Source organism: Miniopterus schreibersii (assembly GCF_964146895.1).
Source record: "Miniopterus schreibersii genome assembly, chromosome: X".
Lineage (NCBI taxonomy): Eukaryota > Metazoa > Chordata > Mammalia > Chiroptera > Miniopteridae > Miniopterus > Miniopterus schreibersii.
In genome coordinates this window covers 88,526,242-88,541,570 of record NC_138104.1, presented here as the reverse complement: position 1 = coordinate 88,541,570, position 15,329 = coordinate 88,526,242, and the positions used below count along the sequence as shown (strand labels likewise).

At 39.4% G+C, this 15,329-nt stretch overlaps 1 protein-coding gene across 10 annotated transcripts in view; it reads right to left on the bottom strand.

Annotated features, from left to right (window-relative positions):
* DMD (dystrophin) overlaps window positions 1–15,329 on the bottom strand; it is a gene marked incomplete at its 3' end in the record, with an annotated part of 1,946,774 nt that overhangs the window by 16,820 nt on the left and 1,914,625 nt on the right. For all 10 annotated transcript variants that reach the window (XM_081125527.1, XM_081125528.1, XM_081125524.1 and 7 more), the window contains 2 exons: window positions 6,731–6,974; window positions 5,758–5,881 (listed from right to left, as the gene is read on the bottom strand). In XM_081125527.1, the coding sequence (XP_080981653.1) occupies window positions 5,758–5,881; window positions 6,731–6,974 (368 nt within the window). The remainder of the gene's footprint in view (window positions 1–5,757; window positions 5,882–6,730; window positions 6,975–15,329) is intronic.

Here is a 15,329-nt window from a genome sequence, read left to right as displayed (position 1 = left end):
AAGGCCCTTGGAAACGGATTTTTCATAACATTCCGTCTTCTAGTAGTGAAAAGAACTTCTTTTCCATCTTAATTTGTTCAGCATATTGTCACTTCCACCTAAAAGGAGACCTTGCTTAAGCAAATCAACACTAATGGACATACTTAAGGAAACCTCAGGTTCACATCTGATGTGGAAAGGGCTGGAGAGCCAGTGAAAAGGAATTAAACATTGCTATTTATAAGGTCTCTGCCACTTGAATTTTCATCTGTGATTATAACCCTGCATTTATCGTTCAGTTTTCATCCTTCAAAGGAATGCTTGGCAGTGCTCACTATTAAGACAAAATCATATCCCAGGTGGATGTGGACTGTATACCCTTATTAGGATGGAGAATTAAGGACCCAGGGTAGACAAAAACCCTCTGCTCTTGTGAGGCTCCTGGTAACGCATCGTAGGAAACCTCTTTGAAATACAAGGATAGGAAATGAGTGAACAATTCAGGCCCCAAGGTGGAAAAGGCGGTTACAGTGTCTGTCTGTCTGTCTGTCTGTCTATCTATCTATCTATCTATCTATCTATCTATCTCTCTCTCTCTCTCTCTCTCTCTCTCTCTACCTACTCACCCCCGGGCCTATATTTATGTTTTTAGAAATGAAAATGATGAAATTCAGCATCTTGAGTCCTGACACCTGCAGGGCTGACTACCTCTCTTTGTTCCATTACCGATGCACATCTTCACCCAATTGTGGAACATGAGGCATTTTTCATGGCACCCGGTCCCCGTGAGTGATAGTATGCCTCACGGAATAAATCCGAACCAACAGACACTCATCAGCAATGATGTCAATATGTCTGACAGTTTAAAAGTCTCAAGTATAAGCGCCCAAGTACCATTGTAAAACTGGTTTGTATGTTTTAATGGAAAACTTTCATGGTGGCAGTAAGTGTGCCCATTCAAACATTTTTGAGCGCCTATTACATCCGAGGTAGTACATGCACAGATGAAGTGTAATTCTGCTTTCTTCTTTTTCTCAAGATTTTTTTCAGTAAGTAAAAAAGATTCTTTGGGTTTAACTAATCTCCTTTTAAGAATCAAAATCAGATTTTATTTTTTAAATTTAGCTTTATTATTGAAAGTATTACAGATAGATTTTAAATGTCTAAAAAAGGTCATAAAAATTTAAAACAGTAAAGTTAGTTTATTATTCAAATACTATTAAAAGCCAGCTATGTGCCAGGCAGTGTTCTAAGTGCTGGGGTCATAGCAATAAACAACCCCAAAGCCCTGTTTCCACGGAACTCACATACTTAGGTCCGCACACGGGCTAAACAAACACATAAGTCAACTATGTAGGTATGGCAGGTGATGGTGAACAGTTAGAAGAGAGGGTTAGTGAGGAGGAATTTTCAGAAAGGGGAGCCTTAGAAGCCCTCACTGATGAGGTCGAGTTGAGCAAAATCCTTAAGGGCGCGAGGGTGTGGAGCATGCTGATAGCTGAGGGGGGGCATCAGACAGGGGAACAGCAAGTGCCTGCTCAGACACGGTCCTGCTAAGGGCCAAGGGGTTTCAGGCACAGTCAGTGGCAATTCTTTTAGCATTAACACCTCAATTCGAATTCTACTCCAAGGTGAGTCCCATAAATGTGCATAAAAATCCTTTTCGGGTTATTAGCTATAGTTGTCATTGGCTTGCCTGAAGGTGGTCCAAAAAATGACTGAAACCTTTTTTTAAAGGAATGTTTTAAAATAAGGAAAGACACAATCCAAGTTAAAATATACCCTGATACAGCATAATATGACAGACACTGCGGGAGTGAAAACGAAGTGAAATGACTCCAAGCTAATCTGGGAAAAAAGAAAGGGAATAGTTTGCTATGGGCAAGATAGATTTTTTTAAAGTCTTCTGAAACTCAGCACGATTTTAGGCTTTCTTGAAAGGATGATATCCTTTCCATATGACTCACTTCCCTTTCCTCAATTCAAATGATTTTCCTACTTGCGTAAGAAGTGACTTTAGCTAGAACCTGTGCAGCCGGTGCAGGAGAGACCCAAGAAACCTTATTCCTGCACTGCCGCTTACACCCCAGCCAACTATTTCCTCTTTATACACGAGGGAACCGTGTACTCGGAAAAGTATTTCCTCTTAAAGAGGGTGCTGTGTATGAGCAAATATGCCCACCACTATTTTTATTTGGATTACTTAAATCACATACAGTGCTGGTAACCAATTTCCAACCTGATGTGTGATTACCTCATGGCTTGTATCTTTCCTGCCTTTCTTCAGTTTTTCAGAAGGAAAACTGATTTATCTCGTACCTGATATTAGCTTCAATTACTTTTTAAAATTATATTTAGGGTAGATGGTTTCAATTTTACATAAAAATGCTGTGTGTAAGTTCTTTAATTCTGGTATACAATGATGATAACTGATTGTTAGCCGGTCGGTGTTCAATGGTGGTGAAAGATATTAAAATTAGTAGCTAATATTTATGTCCTTGTGGTTGTGATTTGCATTTCCCTGATGACTGGTGATGTTAAGTACCTTTTCATGTGTCTGTTGGCCAAGTCTACTGCTTCCTTGGAAAAATGTCTATTCAGATCTTTTGCTCATTTTTGAATCAAGTTTTTTTTTTTTCTATTGACTTGTATGAATTTATTTACATATTTTGGATATCAGCCCCTAATCAGATATATCATTTGCAGATCCTTTATATCCCATTCCATAGGTTGCCTTTTCATTTTGTTAATGGTTTCCTTTGCAGTAACAGAGCTTTTTATTTGATGTAGTTACACTTATTTTTGCTTTTGTTGCCTTTGCTTTTGATGTCAACTCCAAAAACCCACCAAGACTGATATCAAGGAGCTTACTGCCCATGTTTTCTCCCAGGGGTTTTATGGTTCAGGTCTTATATTCAAGCCTTTAATTCATTTTGAGCTGATTTTTCTGTACAGTATAAGATAGTGGTCTACTTTCTTTTGCACGTGGATATCCAGTGTTCCCAACACCACTGACTGACGAAACTATTCCTTTCCCACGGTATATTGTTGGCAACTTTGCTATAAATAGGCTATATGTGCATGGATTTATTTCTGGGCTCTATTCTGTTCTGTTTATATATGAGTCTGTTTTTATGCTAATAACATCTTGTTTTGACTGTTATGGCTTTGTAATATAGTTTGAAATCAGGAAACATGATGCCTCCAGCTTTGGTCTTCTTTCTCAAGACTGCTTTAGCTGTTCAGGGTCTTTTGCAGTCATGTTTGAAGGCAGTAAAAAATTGGGTTGCAGAGGAAGGTGGATTTTGAATACCATGCTAAGGAGTATGAACTTTATTCTGTAGGCAAACAGGAGCCACAAACATATTTAAGGAGAGTAAGAACATACAATCTGAATGCTAGGAGATTAACTGGAAACATCTGAAAGATGGCTTGAAAAGGGGGAGAGACCAAAAGCAGAGAAACCAATTAAGAGAGTATTCACATTGTCTGTTCAGCTGATCACATGATGAAGGATACATTTGGGCAGAAGGCCTGTACTGAAGGGATTTGCTCTTTTTAAGACATGTAAAACAGACTGGCCTTGGTGATTCGATTGATGGTGGTAGGACTTGGTTAAAGAAAGGAAAGGGTTGGTATTAAAGGTGATGGATATGTTTAGTACCTGCTTATGGTGATCATATATCATGGGGTGTATATATATGGCCAAGCTCATCCAGATGTTTATATTAAATGTGTGCCATTTTTGCATATCAATTATACTTCAAGGACTCTAAAAAGTAAAATGAAGGTAGATAAAGGGAGAAAGTGGGAAGTGACTCCCTTTGTGTAGTTTGGGAAATTGGATGAGATGTTCTGGAGGTTGACCAGGATTTCAGATTGGGTTATACTTTTATCCAGAAGACACTCAGGAGAGAGGCCTGGCAATTTGGGCTTATGATTATCAACATGGCAGAGGCCAAGGAATGGAAGTAGTGCCCAGAAAGAGTGGAGGGGATGGAGAGAGAATGTTAGGAAAGCCTTTAGGTGATGCACTGAGAAAGGTACCACATCACCGATGTGGTAATTGGGCATAAAATATTTAACTTTAATCCAGACAGATGCAAATTGAGGAACATTCTACAGAACAACTGGCTTGACCTCTTCTAAAATGTCAGCGTCATGAAAAATGTAGAGAGGCTGGGGAAGTGTTCTAGATTAGAGACTGAAGAGACATGGTAACTAAATGCACACCATGACCCTTGACTGGATCCTGAACGGAAAAAGCAAAAAGCTATATAGGCAGAACTGGAGCTATTTGAATTTAAATTATATATTAGATAATAGTATTGTATCAGTGTTAATTTCCTGAATGTGATAATTATATTGTAGCTATGTAAGAGAGTATCTTTTATCTTGGAAGATACATGTTGAAGGATTTAGGGGTAAAGTGTCATTATGTATGAAACATATAATCATTAAATGTGCACATAAAATAAAAATATATACAGTCTACATGAAGATGTTAACTATAGACATGCAAAAATAGATGTGACTATAAATAAATAAAGCAAATGTGGCAAAATGTTGAATTAACTGCCATTCTGCCGTAAGTTTGAAATTCTTCTAAATCAGAAGCTAAGGAGTCATTAGACATAAGGAGTCGTTAGGAAGTCCTAGGCTCCTGTGTGAAGCTCACGGAAGCCAAGAGAACATAACTGTTCATTTCTATTTCTTTGTCTTTCCCAATGGAACGTAAGCTTCATTAGGACACTCTCCCAGTAAAAAAAAGTTTAAGCACACATCTGGTACACAGAGACTTACCAGCGATAAGTACTGCATGCTTCGAGGAAGCACTCCCCTCTTTAGACAGGTCACCTAGTATGGACTCACTCGTATTTTACTTTAAAAAGGCATTGGGGTTGTGTATTGAAAGAATGCAACTCTATCCAAAATATGGTTTAGCAAACCCCAGCCTTACACACACACCTTCAAAGCATGAGGATACCCATTGCATCTGTTTAAATACCCATGCGCATCCTTCAAGAAGATGGTTGGGTTTTTTTCTTCTTAAATGAAGTTGGCTTATATAGTTAAAAAAAAAAAATCTCCCTTGAATTCAGTCAGTTCTTTCAGAGGACAAACTTAACAACAGGGCCTATCCGCTTGATATTGGCAAGTTATCTCCTAGCCCCTCTCAGCCCCCGGAACCTAGCACTTTTGTCCTTGGATTCGGTCCTGCCCCGATCCTCTCGGCTCCGCAAATCATGAGGACCACAGCCTGATGTGTCCTTTACCTTGGGTGCTGTCACGGGCACGCTGCCTCTGCCAGGGTTGACAGGCCTGAATAATTAATGCTTCCGAGCGCACGGAGCTCTGAGTCTCACGGCTAAATTATGCGCCTCGCTTTCACTGCTTTGCTTACTTCAAAAAAAAAGGGGAAAACCCTGCAGTAGGAAACAGCAGCGGCGGTCCTAACACTCGGTTGTTTTTGGAATTTAGAGAGTTTTCAAAGGCATACATATTTTTTCATATGCTGACTGATCTTTTACAGTCCCAACGGTCCGCTAGCTATATTCGGATCCCATGTGGAGACAGAGAATCTCATGCAGAGATTGCCCTAAATTACGAAGGTGTGGGAAAGCCAGGAAAACAACGTCAAACATTTTCTATTCCTTCCCAGTGCTTTGCCCAGGAACGATATTAGATAACTCAGATTGGAACCTCTCGGCAACCAGTTCACCCTTTCCGGACCTTAAGACAGAACAAAATCCAGGAGTAGCTCAGACAGACACTTACCCATGGATTCTGAAGTTTGACTGCCAACCACCCGGAGCAGCATAGGCTGGCTGCTGTCTGACCTCTGAAGAGAGGTAGAAGGAGATGAGACAGATGTGCCATTCACCTTGGCCTCTGCTTGGGGCTACGGCATCCACAAGAAAACAGAATTAGTTTTCATCGTAAACACTCATATATCAATATAAAACCATTACAGACATTCAGGACTCAGACATTATGACCTTTCCCACTTAGAAGCCTCCCAAAGATTGTTCAGTTCGGGAAATTTCACTATTGATGAGCCATGAATACTGTCTCTGTGTCTGAATTGTGCCCCCTTAGATGCTTGAAAAAATTACAGCGACCGTGGAACAAGATATATAAAATCATTAGACTAAGTAACTAAAAGATTTAGAGGGTCATGTGAGAATGGTGAAACCATGTGCGACCACAAAAATGTCCTGGAGAATTCCTATTTGGGGGAAATATTAAGTAGCAAGATAGAACATATCCCCAAATTTAAAACTCCCGGAAAGCCCGGACTATGTAAAGGTCGGGCCTACTACAATGCAGTATCTTACTAGGTTTTCAGTGGAGGCTTAAAAAGTTGTATTTTAGAAAACGTAAGAAAAAACCCAAAGGTATACCAGCAAGTACAGCAATGGCAATGGCTGAAAAGAGAGTTCCATTTCCAGATGGAACATTTTCACTTTTAGAAAACCAGCGGAAACCTTTGGGTGTTTTTTTAAAAGATAAATTTTAAATCAGTCAAATAAGAAACATTTTTGTAGAAAACGACCCTGAACAAATATTAACAAACACACTAGCTTTGCCCCTCATATCCCTTGCTCTCTAGCTCTCTGCTAGGCACATACTAGGCACTCAACAAATCGATGCTTAATTGCACTTCTAAAAAAGGGGTTCTGATTTTCAGCTCCGCTGAAGAGGGGAAAAGTGCAATTCTGTAAATGTCCCAAGGCAGACGTGGGCTCACTTGCTCCAGCAGCTGCCTGAGCCTGTGTAACTGGGACTCCAGCTGCTTATTGTGGTCCTCCAGGATCTGCATCCTGGCCTCCAGGCGGCCTTTGTGTTGGCGTAGGAGCTTGGCCTCAGCGATGAGCTCGGCGTCGCGGGGGCTCTGAGGAGAGGTGGGCATCATTTCAGGAGGAGACGGCAGTGGGGACAGGCCTTTGTGTTCATGCTGCTGCTTCAGACGGTCGTATTCTGCTTGCAGATTTCTGTTGGCATCAGAGAAGTCAAAAAGAAAAAAGAGAGACAAGGGGGGGAAGTAAGTTCAATATCACCACCAGGTTTCATATAAAGTGGCAGAGAGATGCACCTGACCACCACCAAACACAAGAGCAAGCAGAAGAGGGGCACTTAATGAATGGATTTTATGATGCCGACCTTAAGCAACGCTAAACAACCAAAATGGAACTGGAAGCGTGTGCCCCGCGTGTGAGGGGAGATGCTTTTCAATCTTTCATTTCCTGCTACGTTCAGACAAGTCAGCAGCAAAAAATTGAACCATTTTAACCATTTTGCAAATACTTCTTTATAATGTCATGAGATTACCATTTCTATACCTCTATCAGCACTTTGGGTTGCATAAAAAAAAATCATCAACTGTTTTCAGTCACAATGTGTAAGAGCATAGTAAGAGTGTACCCATGCACCCAGCACGCTGCCTCCATACATTTAACATTTGCCATATATTTTTTTCAAAATTTCTTTTCAAGCAATAAAATACGACAGTTATAGTCGAAGCTCCCCCACACGCCCTGGTCAGCACCAGATCAGTCCCTCCTCACCGTCACCCCATCCTGAATTCCGTGTCCACCATCACCACGAGCGTAGCCACAAATATTAGGATGAACTTTATCAAGATGCTGATATTCGGCTGTTTTTTCACCTACAAAAATGGCCATTTTACGTAATTCAATGCAACAGCATTATTTTTCACGTTCTTAAACTTCAGGTTTAAGAACTGAATGTTGAAGCATGTACATACCATTCTAAGAGTTGCTTTTTGGCCTTCAACACCGTTTTGGAGAATTATCCGTGTTGATACATAACAGCTCGCGATTTTAAGTGCTGTAAGGTATTATTCTGCAGCTGGAATGTGCCAACGACATTCTCCTGTCAGTGGACATTTCAGTTTCCAACTTTTCACAATTACAAACCATGATGTGATGCAATTCCTTCTACCTGTCTCCTCGGGCACCTGTTTAAGAGATTCTTTACAGAACACAGCTGGATGGGGACCTGGGGGGCTCTAGCAACAGAAACACTGCCACACGTTACCAAATCGCTCTCCTAAGTGGTTTTAGCAATTTACTCTCTTACCAGCAGCGAACGAGGTTTTCCATTAAGCCAGATCTCCATCAAGTACTTGAGGTTACCGGACACTTAAGCATTGGCCAAGCCGATGGGCGCATTTCAATTTGTACCTCCCTGATTACCAGTGAGGCTGAACATCTTTTCTGTTAATTGGCTTTTCGTGTTTCCTTTACCCGTTTCCCCACTGGATGGTCTTCGTCTTATTAAAATTCTGGGCGCTTATGGTTTTGCCAGCTATGGGCACAACAAATATCATCTCCTACCCGTATCCCTGTGTCGCTCACTTTTAACTTTGCTCATGGCATCCTGTTGTCCAACACACTTAAATTTCAATACACTACTCCGTGTTTTCTGCTTTTTCTGTTTTGCTTAAGGAAATCTTCCTCACACTCACACTTTAAAGTTTAACATTTTGTTCACATTTAGGCCTTGACGCAGAATCTTGTGTGCTTGGGGTAAACATACGATCTACTTTTACTGCCCCCCCCCCAATAACTCAGTGGGCCAGCCCCGTTCATTGCACAGTTCTTTCCCCATGACTTCTAACGGTAGCTCAGCAATACGTCGAGTCCATAAATACACCAGTGTGCTTCTGAGCTCTCTATGCCATTGCATTGGGCTCTTTGTCCCCTCCCCGTGCAGGTGCCACACCACAATTCAAATAAGTTAGGGTCTGGTAGACCCTCCCATTCCCACACTGTTCTGCCTTAAAAATGTCTTGGCTCAAAATTTAAAAAAAAAAAAAAAGTCTTGGCTCTTCTGACCCCCTTTGATCTTCCCTATGATTTCAGTGTCCCCTTTTAATCTGAAAATTCTTGGTGAAATTTGGGATTTGAATTACACTGAACTTATCGCTCGAGCTGGGAAGGGCAGCCTTCATGTTTCTGAGATTTCACGTCCATTGATAATGTGGTGCAATTTACTGGGCCTTTTCCTCGGGCTTTGCAGGTTGAATGCTTAAATCATTATTTATTTTTAATTTTTATGCTTTTTAATAAATACATTTAGGGTTACAGATTTCCTTCTTTAAATTGCTGGGAATAGAATTCTCATTGAGGATACCTTTGCTATTTGATAACTGGTGACTGATTAGAACTCTTTGATATCTCTTCTCCAGTTACAATAAATACCAAAATAAGATGACAGATTTCTGTTGTTCTTAGATGATATTTCATCAGGCGGGAGATGTATAGCTATGAGAAAAGACATGAGATGCAAATGAGGCAAGAAGAGTTCTCCCATTGTCCACCTGGAGAAAGTAAGATAATCTCATGATCAAGTTTCCTGTTAGGAAAATATTTCCTGTTCAGTATCTGGGCAGGGGATAGCATGTATTCCAAAATGCTCAGTTTCAAAAGATGGGATCCTCACATTAAAGAAGAAATCAAATCCAACCTATTCTTTTTTTAAAAAAGTTCTACCCTATATCTACCATTACAAGTTTTCTAGGAATTTATCTGTCTTGATTGAAATCCCATCAGTTTTCAACCTTCAAGGACAGTTGTGCGTGCAGTCTGTTTCACAGCAGTCTGCTTTGACAAAGCAGTAATGAGTAGAGATTTATCGAAATAAGTTTACCCAGCCAGATTCTGCATATCGGCCCTCTGGGTGTGAGCCAAGGTATGTGGTAGTCCACATTAGTTAAATCCAATCTCTGACCACTGAACTGACAATCGTCTAAATGTTTCTGTGAACTTGAAGCAGCATCCAGTGTTCACAAGGTTTCACCTGACAGCAATTATCTTCTATTTTTCCCCCTTGTAGTAGCACTAAAAGAAATTCACCTTCACTGAAATGTCCCAACTGGTAACACCTTTTCACGTCGAGTCCCATTCAGGATTCTTCTTTATACTATATTGGGTCATCCACAATGTTCTTTTTGAAAACATTGTGATACTATTCTGAAGTCCACGTCTAAAAACAAGTGATTACTATCTTGCCACCTACTTTTCACAAAGGTACTGACATTTTTTTAGACAGGTCTTCCTTGGTATCTTGATCCTCTGGGTCTAGTTGTCTACAGATCTCTCCTTTAATGAGTTATTTATGAGTGCCTTTGTTCGGAAAACATGGTTTAGTATATACAACACATTACATTTCAGTTTTTATGTTTTCCCGTGAAAAACAGAAAAGGTCATTTGAATCAGCCAGGGCTTCCCAAAGCTGAGCTGTAAAGAATACCAATTGCTCCTAAGTAGAGCCTTTCTTGACTTTCCAGATGTTTAAAATTTCTCTCGGGAGACCATTTCCTTAAAAACTCACATCCTTCTTCGGTTCTGGCAGATTTTCTGCTATTATAGCTTCAAATATTGCTTCTCTGCCATTTCATCAATTCTCTTCTTCTGAGACTTCTATTACGTATATGTTAGAGCCTTGTGGTCAATTCCCCATCTCTTTTAATTGCTCGTTTATATTTCTTATCTTTTTCTCTTAGCGCTGTGTACAGCGAAGTCCTCAGAATCATCTTTTAATTCCCTTATCTTCTGTGACTGGGTCCACTCTAGAATTTATCCTGTCTATTGAGTTTCGTAGTTTCAATTGTGATAGTTTTTATTTCCAATGATGTCTTTTCCAGATCCATCTGTTCATCTATTTGTTTCTTAGTTTCTTGTTATTTTAAAACAAACAGTGTTTTTATGTCTTTGAGCATCCTAAATGTACCTATAAGCAACCCCTGTCATACAGTTCTATCATTTGACTTTCATCTACGCTTAATTCATCTTTTGATGGTCAGTTTGGAGGGACTATCTCACCTCGTAATATGTTTTGGATTTTGGTTTGAAGACACATCTGAAAGGGATGGAGTGTGTGTGTTTTCGTCTCCTGCTGAACTCATCTCTCTGTCAAGTGGTTTTATGGTGGTTACTATCTGCCACTCACAGGCCTGTAGTCTATAAGAGCTACTAGATCTTATATTGGTAATCTGCAGCAGCCACACTGAATGATATGCGTGCAATGACTGCGAATTTCATCACCAGGCAGCATGGTTCATGTCCTGGTATTAAGGCTCTGATGCTCCTTCCCAACTGCACTCCCTACCTGTTCCCCAGGCTCTACACATTAGGTCCATGGCTCCACATAAGCTGTAGTCCCGTGCAGCAGTCCAAACTGTCCTTCGGCCTTTTTTCAATTTCCTTTCAAGTGTAAGTATGCCTGTGTGTGTGTCTCTCCGGGTGTGTTTTTGTAGGGCCCTGATTTCAAATGTCTAGCTCTGGGCCCCCATCTTGTGAGGAGAATTGTAATTCCTGTTATGGCAGCAGGAGCTGAAAGCCCACTACGCCCCACACGCTGCTCGCTGTGCCCTGTACTGCCCTCCCATTTCCGGTTAAAGACCAGTTATGTCTTTTTTCATTTCTGTGTCACTCCATATAGTATCTACCACTGGATAAATGGTAGGAGCTGAGAAAGATGCCTTAAAGCCAGAGCTAATAGGATCTGGATCAGAAGCCTACCAGGACATGCTGATTTTGGAGATGTGTCAATGTTCCCCCAGTACTCATTCAAACCTAAATTCATCAGGACAGGATTAAATGAGCCAAACAAGTACTTTTCTCGTAAACAAATATGTGACATACCTAAGCTTTCTATTAAACTTAAACACAAATTTGATTTCGAAGGACTAATTTTTCCTCCTGAAGCTCTGAGGCCAAAAGTTTGAAAAGCCAGGAATAGTTCAAAAAAGGTATCTTGGCCAGAAACCAAGTACAATACAAAGTTCTTTCATTTGAGTCTAAATTCTTGTTTACAGGTATTTACAAATGTTCACAAAAATGACCAAGAACAACTGATGTTCAAGGGATTGAATTAGAATTTTACTAAATGTCTCCTAGTAAACGTGGTTATGGTTACAGAGCTGTGCTAGGGCATATTTTTGTTAGGGGCTGGGAAATTAAGCCATTTAGCCCTTATAAACTAAGTCATTCTCTTATGTTTAAAACATGTGTGCCAAAACCTTTAAAAGTATATTCTAATGCTAGATTTTTTGGATGCAGTATTTATAAAGCACAGGAGATCATTTCCATAAAAATAAAAATCAGTGAGATACTTAACCACTGTTCCAAGGTGAGTTGTTTTAAAGCTTAACCACAAGTACACATTTTACTCATTGTATCAGCTGGCTATCAATTTACGTTGTTACCAATATAGATTCTGCTTTTCTTGAAGTTATACATGTACATCTCACCCCTACTGATTCTCTAATTATTAGAATGTGTATGGAGTCATTTCAATACAGATGAATATATGTCAGCTATCAGACAACGACTCCACAGAGAATCTATTTACATTCTTTATTATCTTGTAAATTATATTTCTCTGGTAGCTCCCGAAAGAACACTAATTCAAATTCACTGCACATGGCTCTGTCACCACAATTTCTTCCTGTAGCTAGTCATCCTAAAAAAAAAAAGTCTCCCATCTATTATTAATTTCTTATTCTCCATAGAGCTGAAAAAACTCCCTCCGTTCTACAACTACATCGATGTATCTGATTAATTTTATGTCATCAAGTGTATAAATGTGGTTGTCCGGATACAAAATTACATTTTAAAAAATTTCTAGCCAAGTACAAATTTTCCTAACCAAGTAATGCTATAAGAGATGCATCAAATTGCTCTTAACCTCTACCTGCTGAAAACATGACATCTCTTGGCCCTTCTAGCAATCACTACTAGCTACATGTTAGTTATGATAAAGAACATTCCAACAATCTCGGTGTAATCCCTATTAATTTACAGAGGCCAAGTGTATTCAAACAAGTGTACATCATCTACTCTTTGAATGGGACTTTCCTAGTATGTGTAATTATATAGTTGTATAATGGTGTTTTGAAATAAACAACTGAAGGTCACTTTCCACTGTGATCAATATCTTTTAAACAGTATTATACATTAAAGTGTATACCAGAGCGCGAGCACACACAGCGTCTGTTTCATAGTGGAAACAACTCCAAAGGTCTGCATCAAAAAAGAATAGGCCCAGAGAAATCTAGCTTTACCCTCATACAATAGTAAAAGCAGCTAAATCATGTCCACCAGTCTGGATTCAGGCAAATGTAGTAAGTCATAAAGAACTATTACAGCAAACTATAAGTCTAGCAATTTCTGAAAAAAAACGAAGACCAATTTTGCAAGCATGATGTATTAAAAACTGGGAATTTGCAGAGCCTTTGCAATTATAAAAATATTTAAAGCTATGTTGTGAAGTTTTACCAAACACAAAGCAAAAAATGCCCTCAAAGTAGATGGAAAGAGACATCAATGTGCCTTGGCATTAGCAGTGTTAAGGAGAGGCTCACAGGATAGAAAGTTAAAATATGTATATTTTAGGGCTGCCTTAAGCAAAACAGTAAAAATGTCAGTGACTACCCCAGGCTCTAGTTTCTAATCTTATTCTCTTAACACTCCCTCTTTCATACAGTCAGAGCTCTTAATTCCAACCCCTTTCCTACTGAAATTATCAGCATAAAGGTGTTATATGTAAGTCGTTTAAACCTTACTGGAATTTTATAATAGTGTGCCATTTCTTCCAGCGATATCTGCATTTTAAAAGAGATACTAAAGCATGTAAAGAAAAATAGGATACTTTTTGGGAACACATTGCATTTTGCATGCCTTTTACCACCCATGGCTGAGGAGGGACTTAGGAGAGGGTTTGAGAGCACGGTTTTGCAGTCAGAGACCTTGATTCACAATTAGGCTCTGCCCCGGAGGCTAGGAAAGTGACTTAAGCACTCACCCCCCCATCTGGGGGATTACTGAGCTAGTATGGTCTATATTCATAAGTACAACTTTCTTAAAACCCTGCCCAGCCCATTCTAAGTATCCAATAAATGTTCATTATTATTGTTGTTACTTCTTTCCTTCTCTATTCTGAACTTTTCAGATTTGGAAACTCAGGTGTGCTGACAACTTCCTGTTAAAAGCAAGCACTTGAATTATCTTAAATAAAAGCAATCTACTAAGACTTAGAGTTTGGCAGAAAATACAAATATATAGTGCCCAGAACCCGATTCACCATCCAACATCTACTCCCTGTATATATACTTAAGTTATAGCCCTCATTATTAGAGGTACCCTTGAATTTGGAAATTATTGTACATTTTCCATCATCTGTACAAAATGAAATCACTGACTTAAGATTACTAGGATGAGATCTCCTAAGATTTGACAAAATCTGCTGGGCATGTGACGAAAATCATCAAGTTATGTGTGTAGATTACTGTTGTAATAAAATATTTGGACCAAGCCTACAGGCTAGTGTATCCAGATGTACTCTATTTTGGGGATATGCCCTTGACACATCAATCTATATCTTGAGTGAGTTCCAAGAGACAGAACCTGACAATGTTAATTAGCTTTAGTTTCTTTACCTTCAGTGATTAAGATATTTTTCACAAATTCCTGATCAGGGACTAACACATTATTGTCTATAGAATAAATGTATTAATCAGAAGTTCAACTCAAGAAGAGAAGAATTCATAAAAAAGGAAATCGGGCAGACAAACAAAACCCAAGACAAAAATGGCAGTAGCTAGTCTTCATTCAAAAGTGCCCTAGGATTGGAGAGGTTTAAAAGTGAGGAAGTCTAGTTCCAGGAACAGTACCATTGGGTAAAGTGTGTTTCAATTTTCAGAGAAATACAGTAAAATACCAAACTTCTATTGTCTGTGGTCAGCAAAAAGTCATAACAGTTTCTAGAAGAATCATAATTTTAAGCTTTGTGTGTCCAGGCTTGAGTCCCTCATGAGTAGTTAGACTTGGCCTTAAATTTTCCCAGTAAATTCATCTTGATGACCTATTTTTTCAGTTCCTGGCACACACTGCCATACATTCTTGCCATATCTGATCCTATCTATGGCCTCTTCTATTACAATGACAAAAAGTACAATCATTTCTTTAAAATAAGCCTCAGTCCTTGCACACCAATGTTCATGGCAGCATTATATTATCCATAATAGCCAATGGGTGGAAACAGCCCAAATGTCCATCAACTGCTGAACAGATTAAGAAAATGTGGTATATCCATGATGGAATAACCTCCAGTAATAAAAAGAATGAAGCACTAAAACATGCTACAACATAGATGTTCTTTAAAACACTATGCTATGTGAAGGAAGCCAGTTACAAAAGGCCACATACTGTATCATTCATTTACATGAAATGCCCAGAATAAGCAAATCCGTAGAAACAGAAAGCGTATCAGGGATTGTCTAGGGCGAAATGGAAAGTGACTGAAACAAATATGGAGTTTCT